Genomic DNA, 19,713 nt, shown 5'->3' with positions numbered 1-19,713 from the left:
GCACCTTCCCACTCCGCCGGCTCGATTACGAGCCGGCATCCTCGTGGGAAGGTCGTTTTCCCCTGGGCTGGCGGGCGGTTTTACTGGAACCGCCCGCCAGCCCAGGGGAAAACTCGTAATACCCGCCGCGGTCTTTTGACCGCGGCGCGGTAATTTGGAGGGCGGGATCCTGGCGGGCGGCTTCCGCCGCCCGCCAGGGTCATAATGAGGCCCATAGTCTCTACTAGATAATGCGTTACCAAAGGTAACCTTTTTCATTACGGATAAATCACCCTTAGAAAAGCATAACATAGCAAAAATTAGAGGCCACTGGAATGAAGGTGGAAATTGAGCCTGCAACTTCAGTCTCTTTTAAGCAGATATGTCGAACTCCAGTGGGAGAAGATGGAAGACAGATACAATCTGCTTCACTTAATTACAAATTTAAGAAAACTTGTGCATAAGGTCACCTTTTCACAGGGTACATGTAACATGCCCAGTGGAAAATCAAAGAATAACGCTTTTTGGAGCATCAGAACTACATGCAGTAGATTTGATGGCAGCATTGTGGAGCCTAAAAAGAGGGTGGCAGTGTTCTTTTCTATAATAGGCGTCCCGGAAAGAGGAAGAGCCACCAGCAAACCATGATGTGGCATGCATTCTCCTCACCTATCAGGCAAAAAATTGAGTTTTTTTCTATATTTCATGGATGAGTCATTAGGACAGTGGCATATACAGCAAGTGCGTAGAGTTTGATACAACCAAAATATCACTTGCCAAGAAAAACCAACACTCAAACAGCACATGGTTTCTTTAGGAGGTAACAGCCTTTCTGTAAAAGAGCTTCTATACAAGGATCTTAAAACCGTTCTTTTTACAACCTGCAGTTTGAGATATCAACCTTCAATCAATCAAAAAATTTGTATAGCGCGCTACTCACCCGTGAGGGTCTCAAGGCACTCTGGGGGGGGGGAATTAGGGGTGAGGGGGCAGGGAGGGTTACAGATCGAACAACCATGTCCTGAGGTTCTTTCTGAAAACCAGGAGGTCTTTGGTTTTGTGAAGGTCGGTGGGGAGGGAGTTCCAGGTTTTGGGGGCGAAGTAGGAGAAAGACCTGCCTCCTGTGGTGGTGCGTTGGATGCGGGGGACTGTGGCTAGGGCAAGGTCGGCTGATCAGAGGTTGCGTGTGGGAGTGTGGAAGTTAACTCTTTCGTTGAGGTAGGATGGGCCGGTGTTGTGGAGGGATTTGTGTGCGTGGATGAGGATCTTGAAAGTGATTCTCTTGTCTATGGGGAGCCAGTGAAGGGATTTGAGGTGTGGGGAGATTCGTTTGTGGCGGGGGAGGCCCAGGACGAGGCGTGTGGCTGTGTTCTGGATTCTCTGGAGTTTGAATGTGGTGCCGGCGTAGAGGGCGTTACTGTAGTCCAGTCTGCTGCTGATGAGTGCGTGGGTGACTGTCTTTCTGGTTTCCGGGGGAATCCATTTGAAGGATTTTTTTTTTAGAGTGCGGAGTGTGTGGAAGCAGGAGGAGGTTAGAGCATTGATTTGCTGTGTCATGGAGAGGGAGGTGTCAAGGATGATGCCGAGGTTGCGTACGTGGTTTGCGGGGGTGGGTGTGGGGCCTAGGGCGGTGGGCCACCAGGAGTCATCCCATGTGGTTTTGTTGTGGCCAAAGATGATGATCTCTGTTTTGTTTGAGTTGAGCTTGAGATGGTTAGTGGTCATCCAGTTGGCGGTGTCGAGGAGAGCGGCGTGTAGGTTGGTTTTGGCGGTGGTGGGGTTGCGGGTGAGGGAGAGGATGAGTTGGGTGTCATCTGCATAGGAGAGGATAGGGATTCTGTGTGCTCAGAGGATGTTGGCTAGAGGGATCATGTAGATGTTGAAGAGTGTGGGGCTGAGGGAGGACCCTTGGGGGACTCCACAGGTGATCTTGGAAGTGTTGGAGTGGAAGGGTGGAAGGCGGACTCTCTGGGTCCGGTCGGTGAGGAAGGAGGTGAGCCAGTCTAAGGCTTTGTGGCGAATTCCTATGTTGTGGAGGCGTGTGCGGAGCCTGTGGTGGTAGACGGTGTCAAAGGCTGCGGAAAGGTTTAGGAGGATGAGTGCGATGGTCTTGCCTTTGTCGACTTTGGTCCTGATGTCGTCAGTGCATGCGATGAGGGCGGTTTTCGTGCTGTCGTTTTTGCGGAACCCGGATTGTGAGGGGTCAAGAGTGTTGTTTGCTTCGAGGAAGTGGGATAGGCGGGCATTGACTAATTTCTCTGCAACCTTGGCGGGGAAAGGGAGAGCTGTAATTTCCGCGTGTTTCCAGGGGTCTGGGTAGGTGGCGGAGTCGAAAGAGGAGTTGATTGTGTTGCAGACTATGGGGGCGATGGTTGTGCATCATACCTTTGCTGCCAGACCATGCAAGAACTAACTGTATGCAACGTAGTCTCACTGAAGCCCAAAAAAGGCTCTGTCGAGCCCAGGATGCAAGATCATATGCCAGTGCTTGATTTGTGCTCGTCACCGGCACTCATTTTTAAACGCCCGCACTTGTTTGAGAGTACACCACATGGTGGCGATCTCAACCTATTTTTTTAAGCACAGAACGAGTATTTAGCAATGCAATGTATTAAAAAATGTAAAACTATTCCAGGCCATTCCTACAGCTTAGGGTGTCATGCAATACTTCATGATGTCACATTTGTTTAAGTGTGATCCTGCAGTGGTAGGATCTCTGGGTGGTGAAATACCTTGGACAGTGCTTGAAATGGAAAACAAGCATTTACAATGCAACGGGTCTCGCGTTTGCTCGTGTTAGAGCTAATAGCATTGTAAGCTCCTAACCGGACTTTTCTTGCGACATAAACCATGTACGGAACCGGAAAAAGTGTGATTAACTGTAACAGGGTCGATATTACGCAAAGCGCTTGACTTCTGCCAAGCGAGATCGCTTTGCGAAAATAGAGAAAAAGTAGTCCACAAACCAAATGGAAAACAGCGAGCCTCTTATGTTTTCTGTACTTGGTCAGTGCGCTCGAGGAGGGCTAACGACCGGAAAAGACATGACGTATGCATGCCTTCCATTAATGAAATCAAGCCGATTTTAACAGGCAAGCCCACGAACCAATGAAAGACACTGACGTCACTTGGACGGGGCTCCGAGCCCTTATTAATCCCTAAAGTGTCTCGCTAGTGAAACTCAAGCGCATGCAACGCTGGTTTGACCCTATATAGAAGTGCAAGTACTTTGTACCAGAGTACCTGCTTGTTTCTGAGAAGTGCTGGTACTCTCCATTAAAAGTATTACATTTTTCTTGAACTGCTGGTACTCTCCCTCTCAAGATGAAAAAGTGCCGGTACTCAGTACGGGACAGTACCGGCCCATTTAAAGCACTGGGATTTTCACAGATTAAGCGGTGCCGTATGTCCTCTGAATGGCAACACAAATAGGGAGTCAGACTGTGTTTTATGTATAGTATACAAAAGCAATAAATAAAGTTAAAACAAAAAAAAAGTATTTGTTTCCAAATAGTTGGTTTTCTTGAGTGCAGACCTTATGCATGATCCCCTAAAGACTCAAAACAACTGTGACAGACACGTGTCCAGCGAGCATTTAATGTTACTAATTGTGAAAATACACAAACCGCTCCAAGGGCAGAATTCGCACACTGAGGCCCATAGGTGGCCGTCAAAGATGTTATATCCTAGCCTGCAGGGACAGTGATCTGTAAATGTCCTGGGAACGGGGCAGTGGGATCAGCACTGCGAGGCCTAACTGTGTGCACGAAGCGAGGTGGTTAGGATACTGAAGGGCTGACGTGCCACTGAAACAAGGTGGAGGGAAGTCTCAATTTTCCAGGAAATGTGGTATTTGGATTTAACAAAACACCTTCACATATGAGCAGAGCACGTGCCAGAAGTAGAACAATGATCTCACCCGGTGCTACATAAAGATCTGAAAAATGCACAAACGTCAAGTTTTGTAAAGGGTTGCATTAAGCATGGCGGATCCCTGGCTAAGGTCTACGGTCATAAGAGAAAATAAACAGGCAGAGATTATGTGTCTGTGTATAATGTACCTTTAAACGGGGCGAGTGAGCGGATTGCCCTTGGATAGTTGGGTTATGCCTTTTACCAGCCAATACTGTGTTGCGGGTTGAGGAAAATGTGCCAGTCGCTAGCGTCAATGACTTGTCGCTGCTGCAGTCTGGGCAAGGCATCCTTGTGGAAATGTCTGTGGCACCACACAGGAAACTGCCCCTCTCATGCAAACTCCTGAGCCGCCGTTGAAAGTTGTCATATGTGGATCATTGAATTTAGCAATTTCGGACTTTAAGTTGTTAAATCCTGTTAGCAGCATGTCCTACAACACCGTTAACATATCCTGAAAGACACTCGTGTTTTGGTTTTCTTGCACATCTGGATTTCAGAGGACAATTCGTTGTACTGTGCCTGCCAGGAGGGTCAGCTCCTCTCAGCCGCCTTTTCAAGAGGAAATGTCTGTTAAAAGCAAACGGTGTTCGCTTGCACATAAGTGCGCCCACATTTAGCAGCCATCGCAGCTTATTCACAAAACTGGAAAATGGCACCTAGTTAAAAGGTTCATGGAAAGACTGAGGAGACTTCCTCTACAGTGTTCTGTACTACAGTGTTCTGTAGCGGCCCCGTTATTGGATTTAATGTTGGATTACATTGAGTAGATCTCCGCTAAACCTGTAACTTCTCACAGAATGCTATCCTCGGTTACATTACTTCGTTATTCAGGGCTATTGTGTTGCTAGCACCATTTCCACTGGACCTTTAATTGCAAATACACAAAGATCTGGTTGTGCGACATACGCAAACTAAGCAAGCATTTTCGGATGTTTATCTATTTCTCATGTTTAATCAGACCGTTCATGTTCTGCTTACTTTAAAAATCCAGTCTTGCGTTGAACGGTGTGTGTACACGGATGCATGAAGAGCTATTGGATACAAGATTGGGCAAGGTAAGGCGTTCTGAAAATCATCCCCCAGATCTTTGTCACCTTTGTATAACCTCACAAAGGGAATGCTAGATCGTGTCTAAACAAGCCCCTCGGATTGTCTGGTGTATACAATTATGTTAGAAGCATGCTCAATCAACTTCCAACTACTCTTTTGGGCCACTGTGTCTCCTGTGAACTAACCAGGACTAGATTATGTGTCTTCTTTGACTTATCTCTGCACCAATGATTTTCTCAGGACAGGGTTCCTTGTGTTTGGGCAGTGAGGTTTTGGGCCTCAGTTTGTTTAAGACTTGATTTTAGAGCGCTGAAAACATGTCAGCTGAGGGTTCGTCCAACCTGGAGCTATGGCTTGGGCTATTACAGGGTTTTGCTCTAGAGCAACCAGCGGTATCCACAGAACAAATCTGAATCTCTTGCAGGGAAAGATCAAAACAAAAAAGATTAATAGGATTAATTGCGAAGATCTTCTAGTCCACCCAAGTGCTGCTGGTAATGTAACAGACTTGTATCGTAAAAACGTATTGCATAGTGAGCTGAAGGTTTAAAGCACTTAGTTCATATCTGCGCTCCACGAGGTGCAAGCTATTTCTGTTTTTTTTTTTTTATAATCGTATTTTAAGTCCTCTGAGGGAATGGCCTGTGAATAAGTTGCATTATTTGATGTTATGCATTAGACATTAAATAAAGCAAGGTGGATATCAACGTTATTGAATGTTCCTTACAGTGTTATTCAGCATCAGATATGCTAACCCCTACGGCCTCCAAGAGTAAGGTTTTGCTTGCCTTACTCAAGTGTTCAAAGTGAGTAATTTGGTTAGCATAGTGAAGTGCAGTAGTACGGTGACCCTGGAACACTAATGGTTGGCAACAACCTCCCCCTGGGATACTGATCAGAACTTCTTGCCAGTACTTGACTCTACCCTTAACTTGAGCCAGTGTCCAATAGAAATTTTAAGGCAGAAACGTACAGCATCCTTAGCGGAACAAGAAATGACGACATAACGTACAACATGTAAGTCTGCAGCAGACAACGTTCTTTATATGGCCTTTTTCTGAAAATCATCAAACATATATTGTTTGGCCAATATTCATACAATAATGACTATGTATAAATAGCTGAAGGATTCTGATGTGCCTGCCATGCAGGCATCGTGTGGTTTAGGAATTAAGAAGAAATGACCAAGTAAGAAGGCAGTAGCGGCAGCACCTGAGTAAATCGGCCCCATCCATGCTCTGAAGCACCGTGAACTGGACACAAGACATCTTGGTGTAGGAGCTTGACATTATATTTACATAAAGACGTGGCAAAACTTAACTACTTTCTTTAAAAAAAATCAGTATGATCAGTTTTGCTAGGAACCCAAAATAAGGGATAAAGTGATAAAAACCATTGGATTCTATAAGCTAAATAGTCGCATTTTTGTACTGGTTGGGAGATGTTCAGAAACCTATCAGAGGGTGATTAAAGTGCTATGTTTTACCTGCACCTCTAATTGTTCAAGGCACAGTAGGCACTTGTTAAGCCTCAGTAAATAGGCCCAAAAGTCCATTGTAACATAACTCTGCTGGTTAAGTATATTGGTTAAAGTTCCCAAACTGCTCACTTTGTGTTGTCACCAAACCGGGCAAAAGGTTTTTTATTAGGAAAATCGAGGCCGTGTTAGAGATAGTATACTACAAATACAGTAAAATAAGTTTGAGTAAAGAAAAAGTAATAATTATTGAAGAACAATAACTAATCTTTTAAGTTCATTTTAGGACACAGTACTTCAAACAGAAGTTACTTGAATGAATGATGCCAGCATAAATAACAAAAACAGGTTAAAGACGAAATGTATATGTTGAAAACTGTTACTTACAGTCCAAATGTTAAATAAAAGCACCTGCTCTAGCACTTCTGATAAAGGTGTGTCCTGCATAAGCTGCATCGTTCTTTTGAGCACAATGCCACCCCAGCCATATGCAAATCAGTCTTGAACCTGTTCCCCATGAGAACCGTCAAGCCCGAACGGCCAGGTCAGGTCCTTCCTGGGTTGGAAACGAGCATTCTGGGACCGGTTTCGGGGTATCATCCCCTCATCAGCCAGACCAGCTTGAATCAAGTGTCAGAGTAAGCAAGGGACCCACGTCTGCACATACCATGGCCAACTTACGGCCTCTAACACAGTAGTGGTTGTCATGGCATACGCTCCCTGGCAGGATGCCTAATTAAAGCACAAAGGTCTTTCTGCATAGGTGTGATATGAAGATTTTTCCTAGCTGCAGATCTTATTTGCATGAAAAAAGAAGGTAGCTTTTAGGAGTGAAGTGATTGTCCCCAAGATGGTCAGATAGCAAAGTATTAGCAGCGTGATGTGTGTCCAGTTCAGGAATGGTGAGGTGATTTAGGGGGCCAGGGATGGGTGTGGTTAATGGTCTAAAAATGTTTTAGGGTTCAGGATTGAGTTAAGATTAGGGTGGTGACAGATTTTAAGAGGTCTGTATGGATGGTATTTAGGGGTGTTGAGGTTTTAGGGATCTGAAAAGGGTGATTGGAGGTTTGAGGGTTTTTAGAGGTCAGGGATGGATGGTGCTTAGGTGTGGTAAGGTTTTTTTTTTAAAGGTTCAGAGATGGAGAAGTTTAGAGGTGATGAGAGGATTTAATGGTTCAGAGATGGGTGGAGTTTATGAGATTAAGGGATTTTAGGGTTCAGGGATAGGTGGAATTTTAAGGGTCAGGGATGGGTGTAATTCAGGTATGGTGACGGATTTTGAGGGTTCAGGGATGAGTTGAGTCTAGAGAAAGGCATTTAAGGGTTGGAATGGAGTTTAGGGATCCGCTAAGGGTGTGATTTAGGCATGGTGACAAGTTTTTTTAGAAGGCTTGGATTGATGATGTTCAGGGGGGTATGGGGTGGTCCGGATGGGATGGTTTTTAGGAGTGGGAATGGTTCAGCTAATTTAAAGCATCTAAAGTAATTGCTTGACAGTGTAAAAGATATAATTCTGAAATAACATACCCTTATGTAAAGCACTGAAATAATTACCTCTGATAAAAATGTTTGACAGAAAGACCTGCAACTGTGAAATCCCATTCACCCTGCAAATTTCCATTAAACACTTTAGGTGAAATGGTTCTCAGTAACAGTAATCCATACAATACTTTTTCTATGAAATCTTACATAACCTTAGGGGAGATCTACTTGAAAAAGCACTGCCCATACCACTAATTCAAAGGAAGTGAAGCTGATGAGTTGGGACAGTGTTCTTTATATGATGGATTATAGGCAGGGTGTACAGTCTGGGTTGGGCCCCGGAGACTTCACCAAAAAGACATATGAGCTGGACCATGCTGGATAGCTTTATTAAACCAGAGCTGGTCTGACAAAAAGCACAACCTCTCATATAGATGAAGGAGCTGGATTCAGTAAAACAAAAAGCGAGATAGGAATGGTTGCTTTTAATTGTCCACTGTATTCCCAGGTGGGGAAGTCGTATAATTGAGTGAGAGCCACATAAGATGCCTCAAATCAGGAACTTTTATCTTCAAATAGAACCATTATGATCTGGGCTGGGCTGATTTCCCTTTACTTTCACTCAAGAATTTTTGTGCCCTGATCAAGTGGTGTGTGATTCATGCTTCTGTTATGGCATCTGTTGCCATGCCTAGATTCTTTGTGTGACAGTTGGTGGAGACTGCGCTGTCAACACCTACTTCCTAATGGGGTTCTCTATATTTGTACTTGCAACATGCTACTAAATGTTCATGATTTGACCTGCTTGCCTACCCAACTACAAAGTGGTCGTAAAGAAAACTGGCATGCACCTTGATCCTTGAAGGCCATTTAGTCCTAAGTTTGGTCATTTGTATCAAAAGCCCCTGACAAATCCCATGAAATAAAAATCAAAGACCTCCACTATTCATTATGCGGCGAACAGATTGAGCCCTAATTGAACTTCTATCTCTACAGCGTTGATAGAAATCTGAGATTATGTATAGTCACAAAATTGATTATCCTCTTTGCCACACATTTTCCAGTGGCCTTTCACGAATGGGGAGCAAGGTATTTGGATGATAATTTGATAAAGCATTCAATAGAGGAATTGCCCAAACTAGTTAAAGACCATCAGAACCAATTTTAATGAAACCAACCTTTTAGCTGTTCCACCAGACTTTTGTCCTTCTGCATAAAACAGGGCAAATCTATCCTGCAGTTCTACATAACTCATCTTTGAAAGTTTAAAAGAGAAATTTCAAAAGAACTTTAGCTTTACAATCCAAGGTACATGAAACCTTGGTGCCCATTTACATCTCAATTTCCTGTTGGAAACAGCTGCATTGATTTCTAACATAAGGACTTGTCAGAATGTGCTTTTCTTTAAGATCATACAGTGCAGTTTCTGCCTCTCCTACAGACTACTTTAGCTGTCTGGCAGGAGCCTAATGCCATCACTCAACACATACCACAACACAAAACTTGTATATAAATGTTATTTAATATATAATATACAGAAAAGGAGCTTTTGGACAGCCTATTTCAGCCATTGGCTACTCCGGTTCACCTGACTTTAAGCATTGGGTAAAGAGTGCTGTCCATCACTGTTGGTATGAGCCAACAGAATTTTGAGGATGGGAACACCTTAGAATGTGCATGTGTCCCATAAGGAAGCACTATTTTTATCTTCACTTCTGTTTTTTGATTTTTAGGTCTGTTGTTAGCCAAGACCTTTTGATTTTTACAAAAAATCTGTTCATAATATACTTATAGACTCTTTCAGCCATCTCTCCACATCCATCATTGACATTCAAATTTTTCTTTCACCCAAAGTAGCATGCAGCATGGGATAATGATTCCGTACACTTCAGCCATTGGCTAGCTCAATGTGACAGCATTCTGCCCTTTCCCAAAAAGTATATCTGAACGCAAAATTGTTCACTTAAGTGCTAAGGAGTCCAATGGCAGTGTGTCCTTTTGATTGATGAGGGTTCAGCAGCTTCCCCAACAATAAAGGTTTGTAAAAGCCATGACAAAAGAAGCATTCACAAAGCCAAATGGCTGGCGGCCGATGGCCGACCTTTTGGCTTTGCCAGTGTTTGTTTTACTTGTTTCATTTTGTTGACTTTGTTCACCTGGCCTGCAGCTGTCTTTTATACCACCTGTCCGGTTGTATGCAGTTTTGAGCAGACTGCCATCTTGCCTGGACATGGGAGTAATCTCCCCAACATACCTATTGGAAGTGTAGTGGTGAGGGACTTCTAACCATTGAGGTGCTGAGTGACTGCATGAATGAAAGCATTTTTTTCCATTTGTCACATGGCCAAACATAAAAATCGCCCAGTCTTCATGCAGTCAAAAATACATAAGTACTTGCCTCTGTGGAATCTCAGGTGTTGTTCTGGATTTATTCTTGAAGTGCCTTCTATTCGCGAAATGCCATGGGAGGCAGAGCATTTTCATATTGTTTTCAGTTGGTCAGAATAAACTTGTACTTCATCGTAGGATCGAGCCCAATTTTTTGTTGTTGCTTTTTTTGTCATTTTTGCCACAAAAAGTACTTTAATTATCATCCTATCAGCTTCTTGAACAGATAGGCAAGTTTAAAAATACGTATATGTACACATACTGAGTAAAGCGTGTCCAACAACTGCTTGTGTGTGGTACATATTACTACTGAGCTTGTGTTGTATTTTTATTTTTTTAGGTCGAGCGTTCGGCTTGTTATATACTTCAAGTATACTTATAATGTGGCTTCAAGCGAATTCCAGCAATTTCATTTGTTGGTTCCAGTGTCCTTCAAAAATCCTTGCTCGCTAGTGGTCAGTTCTGCCTCTTTGTCCTGCCTTTTTCTCTTTGGGAGCAGCACAAAGTACTGTCTTATTATGCTATGTCCTGTTTATTTAGGGTCGAGCCTGCGTTGCATGTGCTCGTGCATGCGTATCGCAGCGAGACGCATTCGTGTTTAGAAAAGGGCTCGGAGCCCTGTCGACATCACGTCAGTGTTTTTCATTGGTTCTTGGGCTTGCCTAATAAAATCTGCTTGCTTTTATTAGTCGAAGGCATGCATACATCATGCCTTTTCCGGTGGCTAGCCCTCCTCGAGCGCATCGACCAAGTACAGAAAACATGCGAGGCTCGCTGTTTTCTGTCCGGCTTGTGGACTACTTTTTCACTATTTTACTAGCGCAATTTCGCTTGGCAGAAGTCGAGCGCTTTACATAGTTAATTGCACTTTTTCGGGTTACTTACATAAATGCACTTTTGCCGATAGGTGAAAAGTCGGGTTAGGAGTTTACAACGCTATCGGCTCTAACATGAGCAAACGCGAGACCCGTTGCATTGCAAATGCTTGTTATCTCGTCTGTAGGGGACTTTTTTTTCTTAAGAATTTGCCTGTTGGTGTTACATAGTGGGTGTGTGTTTAGTCCCTCCTCCCAGCACAGAGGGGGTTTTCCAGTCCCCCACATTTATCTCAGCTCGCATGTTTGGCTTGGAATGGAGAACTTTAATTTCCCCGTTGCCTCTGACCTAACCATAAAAGACCACCTGCTGTGCTCTGATCGGAGCTGCTTCAAGGGAGCCATGCTGATTAGTGACTGAAAGCGCGATGTTTGTATGAGTATGATCCCACAAGTCTGCATTTAAATACAGCGAAAATGCAACTTGCAATTTATTTACAAAAACTAAATACACTGTAAAAAATGTGAAACAGGCACAAAAACGAACATAAAACACTGAGAGAGCAGTTCTGGCCCCCTCAAGGCTATAACTGGCATTGCCTCTTTAAGGGGTCCCTTGAAGCAGCTCCGACCCCTCCAAAGCCTTGCCCCTGCCTCACACGGTGAGTATTTGGTTTGAGGTGACAGGTCTGCCACCCTCCTACACACATCCTGTAATTTTGTTTCAGCTGGACTAAATGTTCGTATACTGGTGCAGGGCCTCAAAAGATTTTGCTGCAATATTCTGTCCATGCCTCGGTTTTTTGGTTTTCAATCTCAGTGTCATGGCGCTGGGTTTTGCATAGCGCGATCACGCTAGTTTTTTTTCCTTTCTGTATATGTGGCAAGAAAAGTCCGGTTAGGAGTTTACAACGTTCTTTTGAATCTAAACATGATCTGACCTTCTGCTCCGCTGAAGTGCCTTTCTAAAACTAGGAAAGTTTTCCTTTCTTATACTCAAATGGGTTTCATGGATAACATTCCATCTTGTACTGAAAATGCACGGAAAGCATGTAATTTGACATCGCAGAAGTATTTTCGTCTCAGCCACAAGAGGGCACCAGTGGAATCCATACAGTTTAAGCACCAGTTGATTGAAATCTCCGGCTCCATTGTTTTGCAGTAGGCCATTTTCAGGCTAACATACTCTTCCTACTTTGCATAACAACAAACACGGGTTATTTTTATTGATGTTAATTACTAAAGGGACGAACTAATGGCCCTGCAAGACCTTATTTTCCTCCCTCACTATGTATGTGTAAAGCTGACTTTGCTTTACCTCCACGAGCGTGTTTAGCATGGTATGGGAGGTGCATGTACTTAGAAACTAATGAAAATAATGAAAATGTGATCGCCGTTTGAGCAAACCTGCAGCAGAAAGAACACAAAGAGTGTCAGTAAGCCAGCCTGTATGATCACAGCTCTTTGACGTCAGGGACGGGAGTTTCTTTGAAAGAGGCGTGGCCTCGGTTGGTTCCTGCCCCGAATTTTCCCTGCCAGTGTGGACGGGCTGAAAGCACACCTTCCAAACACTGGTCGGAAATCCGACTTCTCTGACACGCTTTAAGTAATGGACAGTGACAAATTTATCCACGTGACTTACAAAGGAACAAGCCAATATCTTGGCAAACAAACTTATGTCACATCACGGGAAGTCCAACTTGAAAGTAATGATCTGGAAATCACAGAATGAGGAGTCGTAAAACGGTGCTACTTTCTTGTGCCATCAGTGTGGCGCATTCAAGGTGTAACCAGGCCCACAGGAATTATGCGGCAGGGGAGGACCAAATTAAGTGGCAATAAAAGCGAATCATGGAGCATATTTAATGAAGGTATTACTTGTCATTTTTAGGTCGAGCGTAGCGTTCGACGTGTTGTATACTTACAATAATATGGGTTCAAGCAAATTAAAGCGATTTCATTTTCAACTGTACAACAGACTGTTTGGAGTCTGTTATATATTCTTAACAATGATTTTAGCTGTTTTTGTAAACTTTATATTACTGGATGCCCGTGAATGTCAAAGCGCATCGAAGGACAGTGCTCCTTCTCGATTGGGCTCGGGAAAATAGCTCTATGTAAAGTAGATTTCTCGCAGCCCTGCCTCCTCTGAAGTTAGCCCCCCTAAACGCGTAATTTAAACAATCTGGTGAGAAAGGGAAGAGATGTATTAGTTTAAATGTGGGAGTTTACATTAAAACAAATTATTTCACATGGTTAGTGCTTAGTTAATGTTTAAGAGAGAAAAAAAGTACGGGGTTCATGCAATTACAAAACAAGCGTTTGCAAATCCAATAGGTCTCAGTTTTGAAAGACCAACCTATTTGTTTTGCCAGAGCTAGTTGCCAGTGACATATGAGCAAATGCACATGCATAGCTGCCAGTCCTGGAACGGATTTACTATTAAAGGAAACCCATTAAAAAACTGTCTACACTGCCTTTTGACGTATGCGTGTGAATTAGTGAAAGGCATGCATGTATCTTGCCTTTTCCGGTGTTTAGCCCGCCTCAAGTTCCCTGGCCAACTACTGAAAACATACGAGGCTCCATGTTTTCCGTATGGTTTCTACAATTTTTTTTCTTTTTATTTCATACGCAGCGCGATCTCGCTGGGCAGTAGTAGAGCACTTTGCAGGACATCGACCCTTTTACATAGATAATTGCACTTTTGCCGAGATATTTCACTGCAAGGGAACTTCTGTTTCCTTTTGTTTGCTTTGCACTATTGGTGGCCGTCGGCTCACTTATGTGAAACTGTTTTACTTTTCAGTTTGTGGCAAGAAAAGTCCGGTTAGGAGTTTACAACGCTAATAAATATAACTTGAGTAAACTTAAGACCCATTGCATTGCAAATGCTCGTTTAATGGAGGATTGCACTGCTGTTAATAAACCAATTCACAATACAAAAGCCAAAACAGTTGGCTTTGTCAGTGCATGTCTCCTAGTGTTACTGTTTTTCTCGGCAACTGTAAAGGTTCTCTAGAAATGCTGCGTGAGGTTAAAGACATTCCATTGGGGTCTTTGTGAAATTAGAGACGTAAATTTGATAAATTTGATTCCACAGTGGCAGATCATTCTTCCTATCATGATTTCAAATAATCCAATGTTTAGATGTTAATCTTACTCTCATTAAAACAAGGTGGGGGTGGGATGGTGTCACATTTGCTTATAGTATATGTACTCTGTTGCTGATTCCAATGACAATGTAAATATTGGCAGGTTAAATAATTTAAGCTAAACCATCTATTCATTGATGTGGCCCCATTCACCTTCATTAAATCAAGATCGAAAGGGACGTGACCACTGATAAAGCCACTCCACCTCAATTTTCAGCATTCCCAAGTTGGTTGTGAATAACCATTCATTCCTGTGCACTAGCAGATTATTCCAATCACAGCTCTGTGGAAACCAAGAAAGGGGTACAGACTGTCAGTTTTTTTTTTTTTTTTTAAACCCTTGTTTCTGATGAATACTCCTAATCGAAGACTCTTCACTCTTGTGAATTTCCCCAGGCTCCAGACTGAATCGAAAATCCTTTAAACAGCTCCTGCATGCCTGCAGATGGTGCCCTCTCTTCCGTTGAGACTCCACCCTGCCTGGTCCAGGCTTCTCATGTAAGGTCCTTCCGGAGGGAAATGAAAAGACAAGTGAAAGGATAATTCAAGGAGAAAGCTCAAGTGGCATGATAGCTTCCGCTATGTACAGGTGCTCTCAAACAGGAGGGAATATCATCCTCTAGATCCCCTACCTTGGCAGCAAACATCCAGATGAGAAATGTTTGTGTTGGATTAAGATGCTGTTCAAGACCCGCCAATTATGTTTCACGCAACGAGAAGGGCACAGATAATTTGCTTTCACCTCATTACACAAAGGCTAGTCTACATATAGATTTGTAAAATGCCAGTGTCTTGGGTACCTCTCCGGAGTCTATTTGTATTCTCTGTTGAGCTCTCTTGTGGAGTAAAGTGCCTCCTTTGCAGTTGTTGTACTGAGAGCGCTGGAAGTCCCAAATTCCCACCTCCCAGTGTGAAGACGAAGGTTAACCTCCCCATAGAAATATGCAACCTGGATCATCTACCTCCGAGTCCTTCTTGTCTGTCAACAGGGTTCTGACTTACATTGTCCTGGCTGACTGGTAAAAGCCATTTTTACCTCCAGCGAAGATCCTTGCCAATGCAAGGCATCACAGGCCAGTTCAAGGTGGTCAAAATATTTGACACAACATTCACCCTGGAGAGCTTTATGGTGCCGGCCTCAATGAGCAAAGCAAACCTGAATTCCTTTCCTATTTCCTGACCGTTAAATCAAAAATTGATGCTGTGGGCAATCAAGTCTTTTCTTCAGATAGTTTGGCATTATGCAGTTTGTCTCGTGAGTCATTACACTCGTGCCTTTTGAGACAGAATTCAAGAGGTGTTGCCAGACTTACCAGAGGACCTATGCAGCACTCTCGTTCGGACAGTAAATGATGGTTAAGATTCTCCAAATTGTATTTTACTGGATTGGATGCTACAAATTCCTTTGTCTGTGATATAGGTGTAGGTGTATTTTAAAAGACATGCCTGGTTGTATTGTGTGTGATACATACTGGCTTCCAAAACCAACAAACTGTTTGATAGGTCTACGTGTTTTAGTGAGAAGGCTGGTACAGCCTTGGAATAATTTAACACCACATAGCTACAGCCTGCTTACTGAGGTTACTTTTGCCTGTTCGCCGGGAGGCAAAGTTTGGGAAAGTTCCAAGGATCTAGCCCAACAGCAGAAACACTCCTCGTGCTACTATACTCTTAGTATCACTATCAAACCTCTTCAGTTTACCTTCCTATGTAATGTGGTGACCAGTGGGTGGGAGAACCCAACATAGTCTACATACTCGTGCTCCATCACATAACACAAATCAGTCTTTCAAATTAATCCAGTAGGTTGCAGCATTACACTTTTGGATTCATCTTACTTCAGTTTACTCTGACATTGATTGATAGTGCCTCAATTCTGTTACAAAAAGTGATGATTTTGCTCACCAAAGGGACAGTGGCACTGGTACCAGAGGTGAAATGAGGCCTGGGCTTTCTAGTACTTTCTGATCCCCATAAAGAACTGGGGGCTATGAACCTATCAAAGGTTAAACTCTTAAACATTTTTTCAAGAAAGAGTTCAAAATTCTGACCCTTGCTCAGGTTTGTGAGCCGTGAATACTGATGTCTGTGTGGTGTATTTAAACCTGCATGATGTGAACTTTCATGCACCAGTATCACAGGAAGCACCTCCACTTCAAGCTCTGATCCTGATGTATGAGGTGAGTGCATTTGTTCCAGCCTTGATGTTTTCGAGGCTGCTGGAGGTTTTGGCATCAAGCATCTTGCTGCTGGTACCTCATGTTCTTTTGTATATGTGGGATCTTCAATATAATCTGCAGCTGTAGCCAGCCCAGTAATTGGCCTGTCTTTTGGACAGAATCTGCATCTCTGACGAAGTGCCATGTGACCTTAGGTGGTTGCTGATGGATGTCGGTTTTATATGCAGCAAACTGTTTTCTTTGCCCCTCCAGACCTGACTTTGGTGAAAGATGTCACATCTCTGGGCTGAGAAGGTGACCTAGAATTTGTGGAGATCAGCAGTCTCTTGCCTCAGATGCACAACATCACCATGTAAATCGTTTGGAGCTGTTGGTCATCTGGCTGGCTCTAAAAGCCTTTATGCCTTCCATGAGGGACAGGTTGACTGCCATGTGGTATTGCAACAAGCAAAGTGAAGTGAGGTCTTCTACTTCAAGGATCTGAGGCTTTGGTGATGGCTGCACTTCAAGGGGTTTTCTCTGATAGTTATCAACTTAGTGGGATGTATCGACATGAGGGCATATTAGCTCAGCAGACATTACCTTACCAATCATGTGTGGTGTCTGTATCAGGAGGTGGCACTCTGTATCTTTTCCCAATAGATCGTACCCTTGTTTGACCTAGTTGCTATTTCCAAAAATATTAATTGCCCAGCCTTTTGCGCTCTGGAACTTCCTACTTGAGGGTCTCTACCAGACATTTTCTGCTGTAGGTGGGACTCTGCATCCCTGTATGTCTTACCCTCTAATCTTGTGGGTCCTGCAGAAAGGCAGGCCGGAGCACAGCTGATTCTGGTGGCCCTCATACTCTGACCAGTTGGCCCTGAGCATCTGTCCACCACTTTGACTTCCTCTTTGGTAAGACCTGTTGTCTCGGCAGCAAGGTAGGGTGATGCAATTGAACCTTCAAAATCTACACCTTCATGCATAGAGATTGAGCACAGCCAACTGAGAAACCTAATCAATTGTCAGAGGGGGTTACTGGTTTGCCTCCTAGCTGCTCTTCCCCCAAATCCGTTTATTCAGGCCGCTGGCCTGATGTGAGAAGCAAATTCACCACCTACAGGCTAGATTGTCTGATGTGCTTTTGTTTGTATTACCTTAGGCCTAGCCTGGCTTTGCTGTGAGAATTAGTAATTACTCATTAACCCTCTTTAGATTGCTTGATCAGTCTTCATTCAAATCACCCATTTTGATGCATTTTCTGAAAGGGATTTCACATATGTTTTACCTTGCCCCTTTCATTATGATATTAGCGGAACCCCAATTTGGTGTCTAACGTTCTTGGAATATGCTCCTTTCATGCCTCTTCATATTTGTACTCTAAGACTCTTGACTATGAAGACAGTTTTTTTCATTGCCTTCAACGTGTGTTACATCAGCTTAATAACCTTTTCCCCTGACTTAAGATGTGTGCATCCTTTCTCCTAAAATTGAGGACACCTTTTCATGTTGAGGAGTCCACCACGCTTCAAAAAATTTTTTGTGTCTTTTGTGTGTCTCTGCGTCTTCTGCCTAAAAAGGTGGAGAGGCAACACTGGTTGGATTCACGGTGTGGCTTTAATTTCTATGTTGATGGGACTGAGTAATACCCAGTGGATGATCAACAACTTGTTTGGTTTGCTGGTGCGAAGAAATTAAAGTAGGTCCAAAAATGTCATTTCAATGAATGGATAGTCTTCTACATCAATCTATTATGCCCTGGCCAAAAAAAATCCTTCAGATGACTTTTGGGCTCATTCCAAAAAAGCAAAGGTTGCTTGTAGTGGACTTAAACTTGGTATCAATTCAAAGGGTCTAAATCTGTAGTTGGAAGCATCCCTCTATAATGCTCTTTCAGGTTCTTCACTGCGTCCCTCTCAGTTCTGCGGAATGGACTTTAGGGTATTAATAAAGTCCCAAATTAGCTGTTGCACACCTCCTGAATGATCAATTCTGTTAGCTAAGCTAGCCGTCCTTCGCCACGAAGGTCTAATGATAAAGTGACGTCAGCATGCAGGATTGGCATCTTCACATTACTCAGTGTGATCATGTCTGAAGGCAGGACAGTCTCTCTCAGTGGAGGTCAATAATACAACCTGTTATCAAGCAGGATCTATTGCAAGATTTTCCACCTTCAGCCTCACACCTGGAGGGATTCGCAAACTGATGAATCTACATTTATATAGAGCATTCATCAAAAATAAATTTACGATGGCAAGTAAGTTATTATTTACCATCCTCTACTCATACATGTCTAAGCAGAAGAATAATGTGAGATTTGCAGATCCCATGCTTAGCTTGCTTAACTTGGTATACAAGGTATTTTTTTTTTGGCTTTTGAAATATGTCTGAATGATAGTATCTAGAAGTACTAATCGATGTATTTTGTGTAGGGATTCTCAACTATGTAAAGTGTTCTCAAGAAACAAAGCAAAATTTTGGTTTTGTATGATTTTTAAATTCTCAGTATTAGTTTTATATAGATGTTTGTTCCATTAACATTGTTATTTATAATTTCTTTTAGATCTATGAAGGCACCGCTCAAATCCAAAGATTAGTCATTGCCCGTGAGCACTTTGCCAAGTTTAAGGTTTAATTGAAGTCTTTATCGGATTACCATAATTATAAATGAGGCGTGCACTCAGAAATGTCAATTGAATGTATTAACAACACTTTGATAGCAAAAAAGCCATATATGTACTTTATGCAAATATTCAATTTATACCAATGTTAATTTAATTTTATTAAAATGATTTCAGTGTGCCTGGATTAGTTGTTAATGTACTGTAGCATACATAAATGTACAATAAATTCTTAAGACTTTACCACCATTGACTTTTGGTTTTGTGAGTGTGTGGGCAAAATAACATTAAAAACTCGCCATATCAAGTAGGTGCTCAGGTGCAGGGCTTCCAATGGACAGCAATGTTGTTGGTTAGAATATCTTTATATGCCGACTATGTCCTTTTCTTCCTCACAGACCCCACGGCCTCATGACTGTATCCTGCAGATTATGCAGATACTTGGTGAAATTTCTGGGCTGTATTTAAATACAGCAAAATCATGAGTGTTCCCAGTGGGAGGTGGTGCCGGCGACTTGAGGTGGGCCTCGGGATTGACTCTGGCCACAGGAGGCTTCACATATATTGGGGGGGGGGGGGGGGGGGGGGGGAGTTGTCAATGTCTCTCCTGACCCTGGCCTGTCGTGGTCCCATAACCTTGCCCCGCACTGTCAAGAATTAGAGGAGATG

At 43.1% G+C, this 19,713-nt stretch overlaps 1 protein-coding gene across 1 annotated transcript in view; it reads left to right on the top strand.

Moving 5' to 3' along the window:
• ACADM (acyl-CoA dehydrogenase medium chain) overlaps window positions 1-19,287 on the top strand; it is a 258,751-nt gene extending 239,464 nt beyond the window's left edge. Inside the window, exon 12 of the mRNA XM_069232418.1 lies at window positions 18,987-19,287. Coding sequence (XP_069088519.1) covers window positions 18,987-19,058 — 72 coding nt within the window. The 3' untranslated portion in view covers window positions 19,059-19,287. The remainder of the gene's footprint in view (window positions 1-18,986) is intronic.
• Window positions 19,288-19,713: the final 426 nt, after the last annotated feature.

The sequence above is a fragment of the Pleurodeles waltl genome, chromosome 4_2 (assembly GCF_031143425.1).
Source record: "Pleurodeles waltl isolate 20211129_DDA chromosome 4_2, aPleWal1.hap1.20221129, whole genome shotgun sequence".
NCBI lineage: Eukaryota > Metazoa > Chordata > Amphibia > Caudata > Salamandridae > Pleurodeles > Pleurodeles waltl.
Note: the sequence above shows the minus strand (reverse complement) of the source record. Positions and strands in the feature narration are given on the sequence as shown.